Raw genomic sequence first — 20,984 nt, forward strand, 5'->3', positions numbered from 1 at the left:
TACAAAAAAAGGCAAATCATACATTAATGCAAGGTTAGAGTCAGCATGTAATAGCATGGGGCCAGTCCCATAAACAGGGTGGCAAGTGCATACTAGATGCATGGGTCTGAAATCTACGGGCAATAACGTGGAACAGATCTTAGAAGAGGTGGGTAGCTGGATTTCTGGATGCATCTGAGACTGCTTAAGATGGTGGAGGCATCAGCAGGCTTTGTCCCAAGTTGCAGCGCGTGTCATGCATTAATAACGCAGCACTGTGTCCGCACTAAGTGTTCGTTTTGGAGGTCCGGTGTGTTTAACTGTGGGCCTTCTTGGCTAGGTCTGTGATGTGGGGTCGACTAGGGGCCGGGTCTATGTTATGGGGGTGCAGGTGTGGAGCTGTCTTTAGTTGATTAGCACAGCTTAAGTTCGTGGACGGCAGTGGGGAAGACACGCGCCGCCGTGTGCAGGCTCCAGAACGCAGAGCTGGCTCCTCCAAAGAAGCTCCCAGCTCAGTCGTCCCGCGTCCCATCGGGCCCTATCCTGGTGCGCTCCAAGCACCCTCAGCCGACCGATTCCCTAGAGTGCCAGCCTCGGGGGCCACAAGTCCGTCAGCAGCTGTGTGCGGCAACCCTGTCCTCCCGCCCGCTGCCCCCATTGTGTCCCTTGAGGGGGCGGGGGGGTGTCCGCCGAGGGGGAGAGGCACCGGGTGGAAGCCGCAGCTGCCTCCATATCCACCCATGGACGCAGCTCTCTGGGAGAGCCACCGTGGTGGTGGGCGCTCCGTTCCGCCGTGGATAGGTCACTCCACCGCTGTCCTGGTCGTGGGTGCATCTCCAGAGCTGCTCGCCTGTACCACGGTCGCCAGCGGATGCAGCCGGACTCCAGGAAAGCTGATCGGGGGCTCTGCTGCCTCCGAGGCCGCCGGCCATTGAGCTTGTTCGAGGGGGGAGGCGAGAGCGCCACCTCCAATACAATGCAGAGCACCGTCCGGGGCACACTGCAGGACCCCAGTGACTCGCGGGGCCCAGAGCTCACTTCCAAGCGGCCAGGACACAAGATCAGCCATCCTCTGCAATCGGCCCTGTCCCGGGTCACCAACCGCAGGGACTGGCGCCACCAGGCGTCACGGCCTCCTCCTCTGACGGGTGGGGGCTGCTTGTTCTGCAGTGTTTTCGGGGTAAGCTGGTACGAATTCCCTCGGAACTTGAACCGGCGATGCCTGATCCCTTTTTCTTCATAGGCATAGTGATATAGTTATTTTCCGGGCTAGGCAGACTCCCGAATTTCACCAAAATACCGGTGGTTCGTGGGGAGATGAGCCTTCAGGCTCCCATGCAGCCTGCGCCCCCTGTATTTATTTTATTTTATTTTTTACATTTATATAGCGCACAGACAGCCCAGGGGCATTATGGCGCTGTTACTTGCAGCAAACATAGTTACATATGCATAAGTTACAACATTGGAGCGCAGAGATGTAGTACATGTTATACATAAAAACGAGCATGTATGGGTACAGATACAGTCCCTAGTGCAAGGGGTGGCCGGGAGGCAGTGCAGGAGGGTGGCAGGGTGAGCAGGTACCTGGGCCGAGAGGACAGAGGGTGGCCAGGTGCACAGTGCCAAGAGAGCAGATCAGCAGGGTAGAGGGGGGATTGAAGGCAGAAGCAAAGAGGATGGTCTTGAGGTGCTTCGGGAACCGGAGATGGTTATCCTCAAGTTTTAGAGTGGCAGGGAGGCTGTTCCAGAGCCCCAGCTGAAGATGGAGATCTACCCCGAGCTTGTTTCTTTGAAAAACGATTGACCCGGAGGGAGTTAGAGGTAGAGGAGCGAAGAGCTCAAGAGGGGAGGTATTTGCGGAGCCACAGCTAAAGGTATTTTGGACGCAGGCCCCAGAAAGCCTTGTGGACAATGCAGAGGGTTTTGAATGTAATACTTGCATCCAATGGGAGCCAATGGAGTGATTTCAGAGCTGGAGAGATACGACCCCAGGGCTTGAAGCCAAGGACAAGTCTTGCAGTCCTGTTCTGGATAAGTTGCAGAGGGCGGAGAGTAGAGGTAGGTAGATTTAGAAAGAGGCTGTTACAATAGTCCAACCTAGAGAGAACCAGAGCTTGGGAGACAGTGAGCTTCTGAGGGAAGGAGAGGAAAGGCAGAGTACCTCTGAGGAGATGTAGTAGGAAGTTTGACTTTTTAGAGACCTCACAGATATGGGCGGAGAAGGAAAGTTTGGAGTCAAAGATGACCCCAAGGTTTTTAGCCTTGCAGGTAGGGGTAGGAGGAGGGCCAAGGGAGGCCGGCCAGAGAGTGAGGGAAAAGGCTGGTGTGCTGATGAGGAGGATCCCAGTCTTGCTGGCATTCAGACAAAGATCACTGGCGGCACACCAATCTTGAATGGCGGTTAGGCAGTCAGAGATGAGCGAGGAAGAGGAGGTGGCCGAGGGCAACCGGAAAATGAGTTGTGTCATCAGCGTAGCACAGGAAATTGGAGCAGAAAAAGTCAATGCAGTGGGCGAGAGTTGGCAGGTATTGGTTGAAGAGCCAGAGTGAGAGGTTAGACCCCTGGGGAACACCGCAGGTAGAGAGGAAGATAGATGATAGGAAGGACCCCAGTTTGACCTGGGAGGGTCGATCAGAGAGGAAAGAGGTCAGCCAGGCCAGAGCCTGATCAGTGATACCGAGGTTATCACAGAGACAGTTGAGCAGGATGGTGTGGTTGACCGTGTCGAAGGCAGAAGAGAGATCAAGAAGGATGAGGACAGAAGGAATGTTAGAGTCCAGGTTGGAGAGCAGATCCTCACGATGTTCAGGAGAGCAATTTCCGTGCTTCAGGCCACTCTGAAGCCAAAATGGTGGTCATAGAGACAGCCTACAGAATCGGAATGAAGGCTAAGCTGAGAGATGCCCAGCTTTTCCAGGAATTTGCCCAGAAAGGGGGTAATGGAAATTGGGCAATAGTTAGCCAGACAGGAAGGATCAGCTGTGGCTTTCTTGTGAAGAGGATGCACAAGGGAGTGCTTCAGAGGGGAGAGGAAGGCTCCTGAGGCAAAGGAGTGGTTGCAAAAATCGACAAGGGCTGGTGTGAGGGTGTCAATGTGGTCCTTGATGGTTTCGGAGGAACAGGGATAAACTTGTTTTGACAAGGCTTTCATAGATCAGACTGGTCTAGCGACCTCGTCAGGGGAGAAAATAGGAAATCTGGAAATGTAAATCTATTTTATGTACATAGGAAATGATCTATTTTACATAATATCTTTGTCATGACCCTTGCCCCGGGCCCTCACTGGCAAGTCAGCCTTCCAGTTAGGGCCAGGTCAAAGGCCTTAAAACCTCATCCAAGACAGTCAGTCCTGGCGCCTTTGGCACCAGGCTCATAACCATCATGAAGACCAACATTAGAATGGGACTATTTACTTGGTACTATTTAACTTGAACTGAGCTATGCGGTCCAGTCTTTTGGTTGTGGCAGGCCTGGGACTACTTTACCTGGACTACTTTGGGTGTGGCAGGCCTGGAACTTTTTTACCTGGACTACTTTACCTGAGACTATTTAAACCACACCCAAACAGCAGAACATGCTTTGCGTTATTCTGCTGTGGGCAGCGTAACACTCACTGTGTCCAGTTCTTTGATGCCAGTTTACCTGAAACCAAGGACCTGCAGAGAGTGAAAGAACACTACGAAACTTACCTGGAACAGTATCCTGTCTTCAATCCATCGCCGACTTCAGTTCCACTCACCTGAAGATACAAACTCATCATCCGGCACCGCATGCATCCTGGAATACCATAACCTGTAAATATGAGAAAGAAAGACAGCATTTACTCACATTTCTTCCCGAATGAAGAAAGCCACTCAATTCTTACCTGGGTAGTCATCTCCTGGTCAGTATCATTGTTGGAACATTACGGCACTCGGCAAGGAACATCGCAACCTGCAAGGAGAAAAGACACAGGTTAGCAATATAAAAGGCGAAACAGCCCTGCGCATCGCGCATTACTCACCGGACAGCATCGCGCACACCGCGCTTTCGCCTACCGGCCCATGCTCATCTTCAAACTGCATGACAACACCAAAATACCTTTCCATACCTAAAAGGAAAGAAGCAAGACATTATTCGAACTAAGAGGAACATAAGAACTGCATATAAAGACTGTAAAGCAGCAATCCTACGGAGTCGCAGCAGGCCTCGATTCCCACAGGGGTGCTTGCACCAGTGAAGTAACTTGGTCGCTGCTCGCCCCCACATCTACGCGCCCCTGCCACGAGGAGCAGGAGGGAGAATCCACCTTTTACAATATTAAGGTTAGGAGAAAGCCCAGGAGGGAGGAAGGAGTTGAGGCTAAGGGAGGTGGGAAAACAAAGAATCTGGTATTGAATCCAGTTCTCCTATATTGCAGACCCATCTTTAACCAGAGGCCTTACCAAGGGAACGGGAGAGAGTTCGAGAGTGCAAATCATCCAACCAGGGCTGGGTGGCGTCCCTGTGGATACCAAGTGAGCGTAACAATCTTAGATTGTGGTTGGAACTCTGGCTTCTCATGTCATTGCTATGTCAGGATTCTTTATGGGAAAACTGCACAGTTTAATGATCACAGTGAGGAGCTACAGAAGCAGAGCTACCTTCTTTTGTGTATTGTTTTGTACACTACATCATTGGAAATAAATTCTTAATATTGAAACAGCGCAATCCTTTCAGTTGATGTGATTGTCCAACTTATTTTTTATCATAGATGTAGGATAACACCTATATTAACTGGTGTTGCAGCTATCCTAAAATATTATAGAAGGTACCACAGCGCATGTATACACTGTCCATACCCTGAAGGTATTGAAAAAACAGTTATAGAATTTAAAAAGCTAGAAGAGTAATTTAAACTAGTTTCATTTGATAATTTCAAGAAAAAGTTAGAAGAGATTTGGCAAGAAATTAATGAATTCAAAGAACGCACGGTCAAAGAAAGAAAGAATCTGACGAATGAAAAACGATTTGGCTAATTTTAGCCATGAAAAAGCCTTCCCCCTACACAAAAGATGGGTTTACATTCACAGACAACACAACTAAGACCAAATGAGGAGTTAGATAGAAGAGATAGATTTGGGAATCCGTCTTTCAGTTCAGGTGATGATAGGTCAGGTGAAGAATGAAGAACTAGAGAGTTCGAGTCACATATGAGAGGTGGACCTCAAATGAACAATTTTAGAACTAGAGTTAGAGGGGAACGTAGAAATAGAGGAAGAGGTCGGAAACCATACAATAGAAGACCTTTTTTAGGACAAGACAGGGAGCAAGGAGAATGGGACTCAGAACCAAGAAAGTATTATAATTAATCTCCCAGCTACAGGCCTAATCTCTTTGAAACATCAGTATTAGAGAAAGGCCTAGGCTACGTTACTACCAACTTGCATGACAAATTTAGCTTCAGGATGGAATTTAGTCATTTTATGAGAAGGATCCACACTAAGCAATTCTTCGAAGAAAACAGCTTCACAGGAAAGATAACGAATCTGGACTTAGAAAACAAGACTACCTCTACGCCACACACCAGTGCACACTCAGCAGAAGCTGGGGTTTTTGAGAAGAAAGTATTAGCCAAAGTGACAAAATTGGAGCAACAAGCCAAGTTTGACGAATTTGTTCACATGTCAAAAAATTGAACTGAAGCAATTAGAAGTTTGAAGAATAATTCAGACATTATACGTAGAGCCAATAAAGGTGGGGCTATCGTCTTAATCAAAAGGATAGACTACGTAGCAGAGTGTCAGACAACTGCAAGACAAAATGTACTATCAGAGATTGGAACAAGATCGGATCAATCATTTACAATCGATCAAAGAAAGTATGTATAAAAAGCCAGAGAGGGAAGTTGGATAAGCACACAGGAGTCAGAATTTCTAATATGTTTTTTTAAAAAAGGAAAGTCCTGAATTCCTACATTTTACCTCCTGCCAAAAGTACAGGAGACCTTACTTTATCCTCCTAGTAGGCCTACTGTTTCGGGAGTCAAGTCAATACTTGAACCACTATTGCAGTATGCGGATACATATTTAGGACCGTATGTAAAAGATGCATTCATATCTGCAGGATACGACTATCGTCATCAATTTAGCAGAAGGTATCCCTTTTAACTGAGAAAGTCAAACATTGATGGGTCTAGATGTCACAACACTGTACACCATTATCCCGCAGAAAGCCAGTTTAGAAATGATAGAGGAATTAGGTCAAGAAGGACGAGCCCTGAATTACTTTGTCATTTGAGCCCCTAATTCATGTGTCATGAGGTGCCTATTGATGGCCATGGAAGAGAACCATTTTATGTTTCCAGAACATTTCTTTAAACAAATACATGGCACAGCAATGGGTGCTACAGTAGCAGCAAATGTATCGAATTATTTTGTGGAAATGCTGGAGAAAAACAAACTGTTGATTCTAATCCAGATAAAGATAACATTATATGTAAAGGATAGATTTTAAAAAAGAAATTTGGCAAGGGGAGATGAATGAGGCAGAAGCATTCATGACCTGGCTCAATGAGCAGGACACATTTAAAATTCACTGCAACCTTTAGTAGAATTGAGGTTAACTTCCTAGGCGTTATCATTTTGTATGATGAAACCACCCACAAACGATGGGTCAAACCTTTTAAAAAATCCACAGACATGAATGCCCTGTTGAGATACAACAGCTTCCATCCCAAAGATATTCAAAATAACATACCGTTTGGTCAATTTCTTAGATTAGGAAGGAACAGCTCAAGTACAAAATTGTTTGAATAAGAATCCAGCAAACTAATAAAAAATAAAAAATGCATTCTTGGTGGTTATCCAAAGACATTGGTTAGGGAAGCCTATCAAAGAGCCACAAATAATCGTGAGACAAATTGCAACAGTACGACTGTAATCTACGCAATTTGGTGGCCATGCAAATTGATATATCAGAAAAACCGAAAGAAAAATACGGATTAGAATTACCATGAACCCGAAAAGATAGCCTGGGCGGTCATTTATAAACTGAAACCAGGAAGAGAGGAAACGCACAGATAAGGAAAACATTTTTAGAAAAGAAAAGTAACTCATTTTCCTTACCAAAAGTGACACAAGGGCTAAATGAGAACAAAGAATGGCTGCGATTTAGGATTGGCCATCACTCGTGACTGGTATAGAGCAACCTTGGTGTGTATCCTGTGGGTTAGAAGGTGTTTGTTCCAATCAAGAAGGAGATACAAGGGACAAAGGGTTGAGTAATCTGTAAATGGAATTCATTGAGGAGGTGCATTATTAGCAATACTTTGATCAGCTAAATAGATCCCAGATATACATTTTACGTGACAAAAGATAGTCCATCTAGAAATAAAGGAAAGACTTAAGAGAAACTGTGCAAACAAGATAGTAGTGAGTCTTATAAGATTCGTTTGGAGCCCTAAAGTAAATGGAAGGGAGAGCAAGATACCTCATTTAAGAGCACAACACATTTGAGCATGGCGAATATGGTTTAAAATGGTCCTCCGCTTTGGGAGTCCGCTTATACACACAATATGCTGGATCGAGCAGTGGTTGAGATGGCTTATATAGTAGTTAGCAGTAACTGTTGTCTGCTCCCCATCAGGGCTGCACGTTTACAGCTAGTCTGTTAGCAAGGGACGATCATGTAGATGAGATTGCCCTGTAAAATGGAGAGGCATTGTGTAATCATACATGGACTGCGATCTGATAACACAGGCAAGATGGAGGTTTGATAATTCTAGTAAATGACTTGTAGTTGTAATACAACTACATTGACCGGAATGTTTTGCGAACTTCCGCAATACCAGCGAATACACAGGCATCATCACAAGACGCATACAAGTCATTTGGAATTATAATTTGAATGAAGAATGAAGGCTACCTTAGACGTCCAAGGGGCAGCAATTCCACAAGGGCCAAAGCGAAAGCCAGGTAAGAACAAGGACTACAGTCATGAGCGGAATATACATTTGAAACAGTAGCAGGCTCTTTATTAGATTGATGTTAGAACATGTGCTGTGTTTGGTTAACTCCGCAGCACACAGAGAATATCTGACAAGTTGTAGCGCGGTAATGAAGAATGCTCAGCTACTGCGAACAGTGTGTGTGTGTGTGTGTGTGTGTGTGTGTGTGTGTGTGTGTGTGTGTGTGTGTGTGTGTGTGTGTGTGTGTGTGTGTGTGTGTGTGTGTGTGTGTGTGTGTGTGTGTGTGTGTGTGTGTGTGTGTGTGTGTGTGTGTGTGTGTGTGTGTGTGTGTGTGTGTGTGTGTGTGTGTGTGTGTGTGTGTGTGTGTGTGTGTGTGTGTGTGTGTGTGTGTGTGTGTGTGTGTGTGTGTGTGTGTGTGTGTGTGTGTGTGTGTGTGTGTGTGTGTGTGTGTGTGTGTGTGTGTGTGTGTTCGTGCGCGCTCGTGCGCGCTCGTGCGTGCTCGTGCGCGCTCGTGCGTGCTCGTGCGTGTGTGTGCTCGTGCGTGTGTGTGCTCGTGTGTTTGTGGATTGCAATGGGCAGTACTGTGCAAAAGCCTGGTAAGAGCAATGGCCCTAGCCATGAGCAGGGTTCAAAAATGAGCGGGTCGTTTAGGAGATCAGTGCCAGAACGTACACTGTTAGTTTAGCTTTACAGCAGAGAAGTCCCAAAAAGTTTGAGTGTGATAATGAAGGAGACACAGCTATTTTCAGAGTGTGAACACGATTAAAACAAGTGTGCATGCTAAGTTTTCAACAAACAACCCTCTAGTGGTGAGTGTCTGAGGAATTCCAGGGCCAGACAGAATTGGAGGGTAAGAAATTACTACCTCCATTGTGTAATTTAATCTTTAGGACATGTTACAGCAGAAGAATTAAGTCCGGCAGATGTGTTGCAAAGGTGGGGAAAACACATTCCATCATGAGAGCTTGACGAAGCATCAAGTGGGTATAATTCGAGCATGTAGTGCACAGGAGGTGCCATGGTGTCAGGAGACGCACATTAGAGAGCAGGAAATACACACAGTCAGAGGATCCAAATAGGGATTTGCTGACCTGGGTACCAGACATAACCAGTTAAGCAGGCGCTACCTCTTGGAAACCAGGCGCTATTACAGACTGTGCAATAAATCTAACTTTGCGCAAGATGCGAACTCTAACTCCAACTCCAATTCATGTTATCCAATATGCTCTAAATGTCCCTTAAGTGTACTCTTTATCATCCGCCATATACATCCCCAAGCATACATAGTTTATATCACATAGCTTGGATTGTATGGCACCACTTGACACGAGGAGTCAAAAGTAGCTCCTGGTAGCTGTTGGTTTCAAGCTAACTAGGCTCCCCTTGGCTATAACCAGGAGCTAAATATCTCCCAGCTCCTGGCAATTTCGAACACTGCAGTGAGGGTGTAGACTACAGATGTGATGTGCATCAGAAAGTTTGAATTGCACCAATTGGCCCATGCTATAGTGAGGAATGCACATGAAGTACGAAGGTGTCTGCGGATTGTGAATGTTGCAGCACCCTTTGGTTACAGAGAAAGTAAATGGGAACACCCTAATTATAACAGCGTGACCCATAGTTGTGTTGTGCTTTCCACACTTATAGGTGCACTGCATGACACCTAATATTAAAAATATGAGCGTTACTTAGAAGTTCAGAGGTACAATGGTATATTTTCATTCATTCACAGAATGTTACATGGACGATGAAAGAAATGGAGAAGTGATTAAGTGATTGTCCTCAAAGAATTCAGCAAGCAAAGTAGGTATTGCTGGATGGTCTAGAAGAGAATGCTAGCCTTGGAACCATTTTTTAATATCAGGCATAGGTGATATATATGTGAATTAAGCATAGCTTATTACAAGTAAAACCCCATTTTAAAATATAGGTATACACAAGCCCCTGAAGAAGTTCCTGTGATTTTTCACATGGCCAGACTGGAACAAAACCTGTTGCGCAGGCTTATATAATCTGTATACCACGTTTGAGATGTTTAAGTGAATACGGTAGCATGTAGACACCTTGTAGTGACAGAAGAACTGCTTGAGCACACTGTACCAATAAGGTGGTTGCATTTGGAATATGGATGCAATAGACATCCTGTAGATAGATTTTAGGTTGCACTAGGTACTTTAGAGAAGAATTAATGAGTGTGAATGTGTAGCAGTATATCTGTATGCATTTTTGGGTCATTGTGATATGGTATTTACTGTTTTCTACAAGTGTTTGTGTTTTATATTGCTTAGACGGGGTTGAAAAAACAGTTTTAATATATGTAATTACTGAATGAATTGATAATCCATTGTACTTTTTGATTACAAATTAAAAGATTGGAACACTACCTTTGTAGTGCTCTATATGCATGTGGGCCTTGTGTTACAAGTCATAGGGTTGAACCAGATAAGCCAGAGAAGGACTGCTCAATGAGCCAAGTCAGAAAGAGCAAAAGCACAACAAAAAACAGTTTCCAACTATTGAGACTGCACAAATCAGTTAAACAAGTTTATTTCTTATTTCATATGCAAATAAAGAAGTGATTTGCATATGAAATAATCAATAACTTGTTTAAAATTTGAGATATATATATATATATATATGGAAAAAAGCAGACAAAGACTGCAATGCCTTGTTTCTTTAGAAGCTGCACTCCCATCCAGTTACGAAATCCAATAGCATCTAACAATAGTTGCCCAACGAGGAATTCAATCGTGGGGAACCAACAGCAGACAACTGCACAGCAAAAGTTTGCTTAAAAAGTTCAGCTTTATTTAAGAAATATTGCAGTAAAAAGCGGCTTCCCAGTTGCAAAAGAGGCTAGCTGACGCGTTTCGCCACACTCCTGTATATATATAAAAATGTATGTAATGTAGGAGGTATCAAATTCACGCAAGACTTCCTAAAAAGAACATTTGTATGTGGAAACAACCTGTCCTGAATACGTACTGAGTCATTGCCACTGGGAACTATTTTTTGTTCTGTTCCGTTTTACCCCAGTTCCCATGTGTGAAGGGGTAAGCCCTTCTGTAAATAGAAGGAGCAAGACAGCATGCAGTAACAAACTTGAGCTAGGTAGGCAGCTGCGTTTGAGCGCTTGCACATCAATGTCTGTGTGGCATCAAACAGAGTATGCAGATCTTCGCCCCTGACAACTGTATATATTCTCATGAGCATATTAGTATAACGAAGCTGAAAAACTAGCTACAAATGTTTATTTTTAAAGATTAACAGTATAGCTGACACATAAATCGGGAACGTTAAGGTCACGCTATGATTGCAAAAAAGGTTAGAATATCCAGCTCAATCAGAGATATATTTGTTTAGCTCAAGGGCTGTCAGTAGCAGCCCAAACATCTGGAATTCAACATGTAATACTGGCAAATTGATGGACTATACGCTTGATTACAACAGCATACCAAATTTGAGACAGAGCTCCGAACACAGAAGAAAAATGTAAAATATCTTTTACAGGCTATTCCAACTCATTCGCTTGTGTTCAGGGTTAGACCAAATGCTTTTAAGTGGTGATCCAGGAAACAAGCTGCCTACTAACCTCATAAAGGCAGCTCATCACAAAACGTTTTCCCAAGATATACAGTTGCGCACTTTCACATCTATTTGAGAAAGCATACACTGAAGGGGATCTGTGTGAGTAAACCTAAGCTTACTGCCAAACCTAAGCTTACTGCCATAGTAAGTCTGCCACTGAAGAACTACAGTCGCCATCATACTGCGATCACCTACCAAGTACTGCATCCTCAAACATCAGATTTTCTTTTTACAGAGAATGTGTGCTGTGTGATTCCAAGGGCAAGGGGGCATGATGTGCATGTATAGGAGAATTTGCAACAGTATGCAGGGAATGACAGTGAATCGTTTTTTACTCAAGAGAAAATAAGACAACTAGCCTTTGGTGCTCAAGACTATGAAATGTCCTCCCTTAAAAAACCTGTGGTCTAATTACATGCAAATAACCACAACACACTTTATCTATATTAACTTACAAAACTGCTGTATTGGTATTTTAAATACTTTTGATCATGAGTGATCCACACAGTAAGAAATGAAGAGGGCACAGTTGCAGATTGTTTGAGTCTGCAATGATGATTGGTGGGCAAATTCTTAAGCTCCAAAGATTCAGCATGCAACTTGCGAGTCCGAGTGAGATCCCAGTGATGTGCACACGTTTTCAATCCTTTCAAGGTTGTTAACAAGTACCAGTGTTTTAAATGACAATTTAGAGTTGGGCAAATGGGGTTTTTATAAACTTATAAAAACAAAAGTTAAGGTATTTGCAATTATTTGAACACTAAAATCTTTAAATACCAAAATCGTTCTGCTTGCATTATACCTTTTTGCAGACGAGACTCCACTGACACTATATTTGATAAATGATCACTTTTTATTGATAAGAAAAGAGCATGCATGACAGGCAAGCGTAAAAATCATGTCTATGCTAACATTCTTTACAGTTCAAGAAATGTTTAGTTCGAAGGACAAGTCATAAAAAGGCTTAAATATGGAAGATATTTTTTAAAATGAACAGATACTTTTACTCTCTCTGTATCTCTATCACACGCTCGATGTGGACTTACATCATGCCAATTCCAACACTTTTCGTTGGCAGTAATTCCAGTTTCCCGGTAGTATTCGTCCAACGGAGGTTCCAAGAGGATGACATCGAATTCAGACCTCAGCTCCCTCAGGTCAAACGTTTCCAAGTCTGCCTGCAAATACCTGTTGCACATAAAATAAGGTAGATTTAAGACAGGAAAACATAATTAATGTTAGTCTACAATGCATTGTGCCCCTGGTGTGCTTGCTCTGCTTGCTCACATAACAATGACTGCCTTATCTGTAAGACCTTTAAGCAAAACCCTCTAGCGCAAAGACCCTTACCCGTCAATTGATGACGCTTAGATTATGGACCCTTTCATTGGAGGGAAAGACTAAACGGTGTCTTTGGTATGAATTACTGCTCATAGGAACTGTTTTTGCTGGCTGGGGATTAGGTTTAAAACAGACAGGGAAAATTCTAATAATAGAGCAGTTTACTGCTCCACGATTATAAACTAGTTGCAGTGATAACACAAAGGATGTATGGAGAAGAGGGCGATGAATATATTTCAATTAGATATGTAAATGCGCTATGAGATTGCTAATGCTGACCCTACAAAGAAGCACACCCTATTCCTATCGGGGGTGCGCTGTCCCTAGCTTCACGGTGCTGTGTCACCGATCTAAAAGAAAAGGGAAGAAAAAACTATCCCTCCACTACAAGAAAAAAACCAAGACTGTTAAAAAGCACTTGCTGGTCCGCAACTAGAAACAAACAAATCATTCGATTTCTTATCATAGTGAGAACATTCCACAGTGGAATTTCCATCCTGTAGATGGCTTTATTCATCCACTATGCAGTGTGCTCCAGACCAGAAAAGCAGACCAGGTGGGTCTACGGGCTAACACTAGAAATAAAGAATTCTAAGAAAATGAGCGGAAAAACAATGCCTGCATTGCTCTGACCACACAGCTCCTGGGGGAAGTGCGAATGTAAAAAGTTGTACCCAATGTAGATCAAAGGATATCGGTAAACAAGGGGCCGAGCGGTTTCAAAGACATTGATAACATCTTCTTCAGGACCAAGAGATTCACTGACATGCAATTACAGCACAATCCAATTATTCAATGGTGCAGAATATTAGGCTAAAGCAATTTTTCAGTACTCAAGAGAATGAGATCCAGTCTGACACCACAGGGCTCCGTCCCACTTTGTTCTGCCGTCATGCAGCACCACACCAGAATCAATTAACCTGTTTAAAAAAGTTGAGACTCGTAAAAAAAAACAATACCCTTTGTGCACAATAATTGCCCCAAGCTTGTTGCCCAAATAAGGTTTAAGTTACTTACCTGTAACTATTGTTCTCCAGCATGGATTCACATACTCATGAATATTCCCCTTCAGGCTGGGAATCCTCAGTAAAAGAAAAAAAAAGTTTCAATTTCAATTTAAAAATGTATTTCTCCTCTAAACCAATCACTGTTCTCTGGGTCATACTGCCCCCATACAATGACAGTCCTCTCCCTCAGCCCAGGCTCTGGCAGCCATCTTCGGATTTGAAAGCACTTAAAGTGGCAGTATGACAAAGAGGAGCCACAGAGGGGCCGGAGAGAGGGTTCACATGTGAATCTATGCAAGACTCATGCTGAAGAAGAACAAGTTACTTTCTTACCTGGTAACGTTGTTTCAATGGGATGTTCCGATGACGTATTCCACATCTATGACAGGTAATCACCACAGCTGTGCTGCTTCGGAAAATTTTCGGCGCCTGCGCCCTACGTCGATGACGTTGATACGCTGTCCTCGAGGGCCTCAGTCGAGCTGACGTCACCGGATGTTATAAGTAGGACGCACAAGCCCGTAGCCTCAGTTGTAGTTTTTTCCCCAGAACATGTGGCACCAATCTTCTGTCAGTAGGACTACAGAAAGCCTTGCGGAAACGTAAGCTGCAATCGCATAAGAAATTTTGTAGCGGGGCAGGCTGGGAGGGTACGATGTGGAATACGTTGTCAGAATATCCCATCGAAAGAACGTTACCAGGTAAGAAAGTAACTTGTTCTTCGAAGGGATTGGTTCCTCCGACGTATTCCACATCTATGACAGACTCCAAAAGTAGTACCAACGTATGGAAGTGGGAAAAGAATTTAGAATTTTAGAATGCCCAATTAAATTGCAGAATAGAGGACCGCCTTGCCAAAGGCCAAATCCTGCCCATGGATAGAATCCAGGGAGTACTGTTTTACAAAAGTATGGTCAGAGGCCCATGTGGCTGCTTCACAAATGTTACGAATGGGAACACACCTCTGCAAAGCAGTAGAGGCAGCCACACCCCTGGTAGAATGGGCCCGTAAACCCACCGCAGGGCCCTTACCCGCCAGGCGGTAACATTCAGAAATTGTCACGATAATCCATGCAGACAAAGTCTGCTTAGTAACAGCTTGTCCTAAACGCCTTCCAGCGTATCCTACAAAGAGCTTATCGTCCACTCTGACCTGGGACATGCGTGAGATGTAGAAACTTAAAGCCCTCCTACGATACAACCTATGGAGCCTCTCCTCTTCCTTACCAGGACATGGAGGAGGATAGAACGCCGGAAGAATGACCTTCTGGCTTAAATGAAATTCCGACACAACTTTTGGAAGAAAAGAAGGACGAACCCTAAGGACAACCCTGTCCTTATGAAACACTGAAGGGTTGCTTAGCAGATGTTGCCAGCAACTCACTCACTCTGCGGGCGGAAGTAACCGCAACTAAAAATACAGTTTTAAAGGTGAACAGTCTCAAAGGACGAGAATGTAAAGGCTCAAATGGAGCACCCATTTGGAATTTTACAACCAGGTTCAAATCCCAACCGGGCACCTGGAAAGGGGACGGTGGGAACACATTAATGAGCCCTTTCAGAAACTGAGAAATTAAAGGAATCTTAAAATAAGAACACTCCTCAGACGAGCGCTTAAATATGGACAGCGCCACCAGGTAACCTTTAATGGTACCCACATGCAGACCCTTGTGGGCCAATGAAAGCAAAGACAGAACCACAGGAATGGCACATGAAAAAGGATCCACATTCTGAACCCTGCACCAGTCGCAGAAATTTCTCCAGCGGCAACGTTACAGGGACTTTTGTTGCAGGCCTTCTGGCCGAAAGCAACACCTCCATCACGTCTTCAGGGAGGTCCCAATCCTTATACCTCAACCTTTCAGAAGCCAAGCATGAAGGTTGAGAGACCCGACCTCTGCATGGAGAGCCTGACCCCCCTCCCGTGAGAGCAGATCGTCTCGGTAGGGAAGACGGCGTGGAGGGCAGATGGACATGTCAAGAAGGTCCGGGTACCACGTTCTCCGGGCCCATGCCGGAGCAATGAGGATCATTCGGGAACCAAACCTCCGTAACCTCCTCAGCACTTGCGGAATGACGGACTGGAGGAAACACATACAGCAGTGGGAAGGACCACTCCACTACGAACGCGTCCCCTACGGCTCCTCTTGGAGGAGATTCCCGCGAGCAGAATCTCGCACTTCCGGTTGACACTGATGCCGAAGAGATCCACTTGTGGGGTCCCCCAAAGGGCGAAGATCTCCTGGAGAATCTCCTGAGCCAGCTCCCACTCGTCAGAGACCATGCACTGCCTGCTCAGAGCGTCCGCCGCCTCGTTTTCGTCTCTGGCCAGATGAACTGCCGAGATCGAAATTTCCTGCTGGATGGCCCAGAACCAGAGCTGCATCGCCTCTCTGCACAGTGGGAGAAACCCTGCCCCCACTCCTGTTTTGTTGAGGTAGTGCATGGCCACTGTATTGTCTGTCAGAATCAGGACATTCTTCCCTCGCACAGACGGCAGAAAAGCCTTCAGAGCTAGCCTGTTGGCCCTCAGCTCCAACAGATTGATATGGAGTCTGGACTCCGACGGAGACCAACGACTGCTGACTGTCAACTCGTTGGCATGAGCTCCCCATCCCGTGAGGGATGCGTCCGTCACAATCGTCACCTCCAGCTAGGGTAGCCAAAATGGAGCCCCCTTCATCAGATTGCCTTCGACTGCCCACCACAGAAGATCCTGAGCGACCGATGGTGGCACCTGAACGGGATCCGACATCCTGCCGGAGGACTGAGACCACTGAATCTTGAGAGCCCACTGCAGAGATCTCATCCGGAGCCTGGCCTCTGGCACCAGTAGAATGCAGGATGCCATGAGGCCCATCAACCTCAAGAACTTGAATGCCGGGATACTCTGGGCATGTTGAAATTTGTGCACCATCTGCAGAATATGATGAGCCCTCACCTGGGGAGGCGAACACTGCCCCAGGGATGCGTCGAGCACGGCTCCGATGTACTGGAGCCGCTGGGTTGTTGTCAAGTGGGACTTCTTTAAGTTGAAGGAGAAGCCCAGCCTGTGAAGGGAGTGGCAGGTGACTGACAGATGATCCAGAACTTGCTCGGGAGAGCGCGCCCTGATCAACCAATTGTCCAGGTAGGGGTAGACATGAATCCCCCTTTCCTGAGATACGCTGCCACCACCACCATGAGCTTGGTGAAGCCCCTCGGGCGGAGGTCAATACGAACGGCAGGACCCAAAACTGAAAGTGTGAGTCGCGAACCGCAGGTACTTCTTGTGCTTGGGATGAATCGGCACATGAAAGTAAGCGTCCTTGAGGTCGAGAGACACCAACCAGTCCTGAAGTTGAAGGGCCTGGAGGACTTGAGAGAGAGAGTAACCATCTTGAACTTGTCCTTCCTGAGGAGCTTGTTCAAACTATGCAAGTCCATGATGGGTCTCAACCCCCCCCTCTTTTTTCGGGATAAAAAAATATGGGGAATACCATCCCTTGTTCCTCTCCGCTACAGGCACCAGTTCTATGGCGCCTTTCTCCAGCAGGGATTTGATTTCCTGCGCAAGGAGCGGATCCGGACTCTTCAAAGAGATTCCCTGGTGGATTGTCGTGAGGCCTCTGCCGAAAAGGAAGACAGTAGCCGTGGGCTATGATCTCCAGGACCCACACATCTGAAGTAATGGCACGCCATTCTACGCCAGCCTTCCCCTAACCGACGAACCATGGGACATGGCCTCATGACTGAGATGAAGCGACTGCGGCAGTGCCTGAGGGCAAAGAGGCAACTGCTCGAGCGGCCTTGGCACCTCGAGTACCCCGTTTTCCACCTCTGGTACCCCTACGTTGGCCCCTTTGACTTGCAGCTCCCCTCGATCTACCAAAGGTCGAGTAGTATCGAAAGGAACCTCCCCTCCATTGCTGTCCCCTAGGACAAGAAGGCAGAGGTTGGCGAACTGCAGCACTCAATGACTTTGCTGCAGCTTTGGAGGTCTGCAACCTCTCAAGGCTCTCATCAGCCTTGCTTCCAAAAGATTTTCACCATCAAAGGGCATGTTGAGAAGCCGGGCTTGCACATCAGGTGCAAACCCCGACTTCCGTAACCACGCAAATCTTCGCATCACGGTGCTCGCCGCCATGGACCGGCTGACACAATCTGCCACGTCCAGAGCCGACTAACGGATTCACACATGGCATCCTTGCCATCCTGTACAAGGGCAAGAAAGCCATCCCTTTCCTCCCCTTCGGGAATATGTTCAGCCCCCAACGAAACAACTCCACAGAGTGTGAGTGAAACGTGCTAAGGCACACACTGAGTTGGCTGCTTTCAAAGCCATACCCCCTGAAGAAAAGACTTTCTTCGCCCAACCGTCAAAACATTTGTCGTCCCCATCAGGAGGGATGGTAGGGTACGACCCCTGCTTTGCTGGGGCCATAGCCGCCTGCACCATCAAACTCTCCGGGGTAGGGTGCATGGACAAGTAGCCGAGGTCGCCACTGCTGGGCGGTACTTTTTCAGCAACGACTTACCCACTGCCGGGAGACTCTCCGGAGCAGTCCCAGCCACCGCCACCCTTCTTTGCAAGGCCATATGGAATGGCAGTACCGGGTCAGTTGGTGGACCTTGGTCCAAGATATCTGTCAGGTCATCCTGCAGAAAATCCACTGGTGGCGCAGACCACCCCAAGTACTCCGTCACCCTTGACATGAGCCGCCGGTATGAAGACTCTGCGTGCGTGCCAGGCTCAGGCCTACCGAACTCAACCTCCGGAGAGGTGTCCAGACCACTGGTGTCGTGAAAAGACTGACGCAGGTCTTCCATCTGGCTATGACCAGATAACAGGTCGCCAGGAACCTCATCCGGAACCAAACCTTCATCAGTCCCTTCATCCACCTCAGAAATACAATCCAGAGGCTGGAACAAATCCCTGGATGAGGGCACAGAGAAAGGCACAAACACATTCTTCGATTTGGCCAGGACCTTCCTCAGGGTTTCCACCGGTCTCCGGGGTACCTCCAATAAAGCCTCCTCAAAAGGCGTCGACGGAATCAGCGTCGATCTCGAGCGTGGCGCCGATGGCTTCGACACAGGCCTTGAGGGCGGTGCCCCGAGCATGTCCTTAGACGGCCTCAGCGCCAATGGCTTCCTCGGAAGCGGAGCCTCGAGAGAGTCCCTCGACGGACATGACGCCGATGTCTTCTTCGAAGACCTCACAGGCTCAGACGGTATCGAGGGCGTCTAGGACCAGGACCTGGAGCGGGCATCGCTAGAGCAATCCACCTTGTCCGATCGGGACCTCGAAGGCTCGCGATGATTGCGCCGACCACCTGCGCCCGAAGGCGTGCGATCGGTGGCCCTAGCACATTCCCTGCCGGCTTCTTTCAAAGGCGCGGACGGAACAGAGCCCTGCGATTCAAAAATCGGCATCACCTCCTTACGAAATGCATCCCATTCCGCAGGAGAAGAATGCTTGTTGGGACAAGCGCCCCGCCGACGGGCAGAGTCCTTGGACGAGGACATGGAAGGCGACTGGTGACGGCGCTTCCGCGAGTGCCTCGAAGAGGCGGAGGAATGGCGGGAACCAGTCCGGGACCGAGACCCCCTGGACTTGCGCCGACGACGCGGAGAGTCGCCTCTCGAATAGTCGGTCGAAAGCCAAGTGGATTTCAACTTTCGGGGTTTGGAAACCCTACCTACAGATAGCTTCTTCTTTCGCTCCCGCACGGCCTTCGACATTAACGACTGGCAATCGTCACAGTCATCCGTGTCATGGTCCTCACTGAGGCACCAGAGGCAGGTGTTGTGCGGGTCCATAAGCGACATCTTGGAACCGCAGTCCTGACACTTCTTGAATCCCGACCGTGGGGAAGAAGACGAAGACATGATATCTTTCACAAAAACTAAGTTCGAAGAACGGATAGTAAATATCAGAAGAACTGAGACGCGCCGAGAACTCCGAAGCGAATACGTTCGGAGAAAAAACAGAACTGAGGCTTCGGCGTTGTGTGTCCTACTTATAACATCCGGTGACGTCGGCTCGACGGAGTCCCTCGAGGACAGCGTATTGACGTCATGGACACAGGATGCCGAAAATTATCCAAAGCAGCATAGCTGTGGTGATTACCCGTCAATAGATATGGAATACGTCAGAGAAACCAATCCCTTCGAACAATTGTTACAGTTCAGTAACTTAAACCTTCTCCAGCATGCGGTTTGGCATGAATTCACATGCTCATGAATAACGAATACACAGCAGTAGAACATCACACAACCACAGTAGGTGGCAAGGCTCAACAGAAGCAAGGACCTCTTACCTCTGGAACAGACTCGGCTCAAAGCAACAGGTTGCGTAGCACTGTTGGCTGACTGACTCTTCTGGAGTCCCTGTTGGCACAGTAGAACTTTGTGTAGGTGTGCAAGGACCACCACGTAGGATGCCTGCAGATGTCCAGCAGGGGCGCACCAGAAATCGCTGCGGTGGAGTGGGCTCTCAGATGGCTGCGCAGCTGTTGGTTCGCTAATCGATGACAGTGCACAATGCCGCTGGAAAGCCACCTTCAAATGGAAGCCTTGGATAAGGTCTTCCCATGGTTCAAAGGACCAAAGTTCACAAACAGTTCAGAAGTCTTCCAAAAACTCCTGGTGCGTGTCACGTAGGACTTCAGAGCACAATCAACGTCCAGTGAGTGCAAGGCCCTCTCCATTGGCGACTAAGGTTTCAGGAAGATAACAGGTAACACCAAAGGCTAGTTTAGGTGGAATTCCACGGGAAGCTTCGGCATGAAAGAGGGGTGTGTACGCAGTACCACCCTCGATTCATGGAAAGTCAGGTACGGCTGCTTGCAGGACAGGGCCTGGATCTCACCCACACGTCTGGCAGGGGTGATAGCCACAAGGAATGCAGTCTTCCACGAGAGAAACACGAGTGGGGCCTGGTGGGCCCCAATGAGCCTCATCAGAACAACCTTCAGTTCCCACAACGGGGCAAGACCCTTCACCGGCAGAAGGATCGGAAAAGTTCTTTGAGAAACTTCTTGACACGTCTGTGGGACCACAGCGAGGATCTCGCTGGGGACCTGGTGTAGCAGGAGATAGCCGCCAGATGTACCTTGATGAATGTGTGAGCCAGTCCAGCTTTTGCCAAGTACAGCAG

At 47.0% G+C, this 20,984-nt stretch overlaps 1 protein-coding gene across 2 annotated transcripts in view; it reads right to left on the reverse strand.

The window, feature by feature from the left end:
- The window catches only part of METTL14 (methyltransferase 14, N6-adenosine-methyltransferase non-catalytic subunit), a 361,066-nt gene that overhangs the window by 117,514 nt on the left and 222,568 nt on the right, over positions 1-20,984 (reverse strand). For both annotated transcript variants that reach the window (XM_069630753.1, XM_069630754.1), the window contains exon 7: positions 12,542-12,683. In XM_069630753.1, coding sequence (XP_069486854.1) covers positions 12,542-12,683 — 142 coding nt within the window. The remainder of the gene's footprint in view (positions 1-12,541; positions 12,684-20,984) is intronic.

Source organism: Ambystoma mexicanum, chromosome 6q, assembly GCF_040938575.1.
Source record: "Ambystoma mexicanum isolate Mex_15411 chromosome 6q, UKY_AmexF1_1, whole genome shotgun sequence".
Classification (NCBI taxonomy): Eukaryota; Metazoa; Chordata; class Amphibia; order Caudata; family Ambystomatidae; genus Ambystoma; species Ambystoma mexicanum.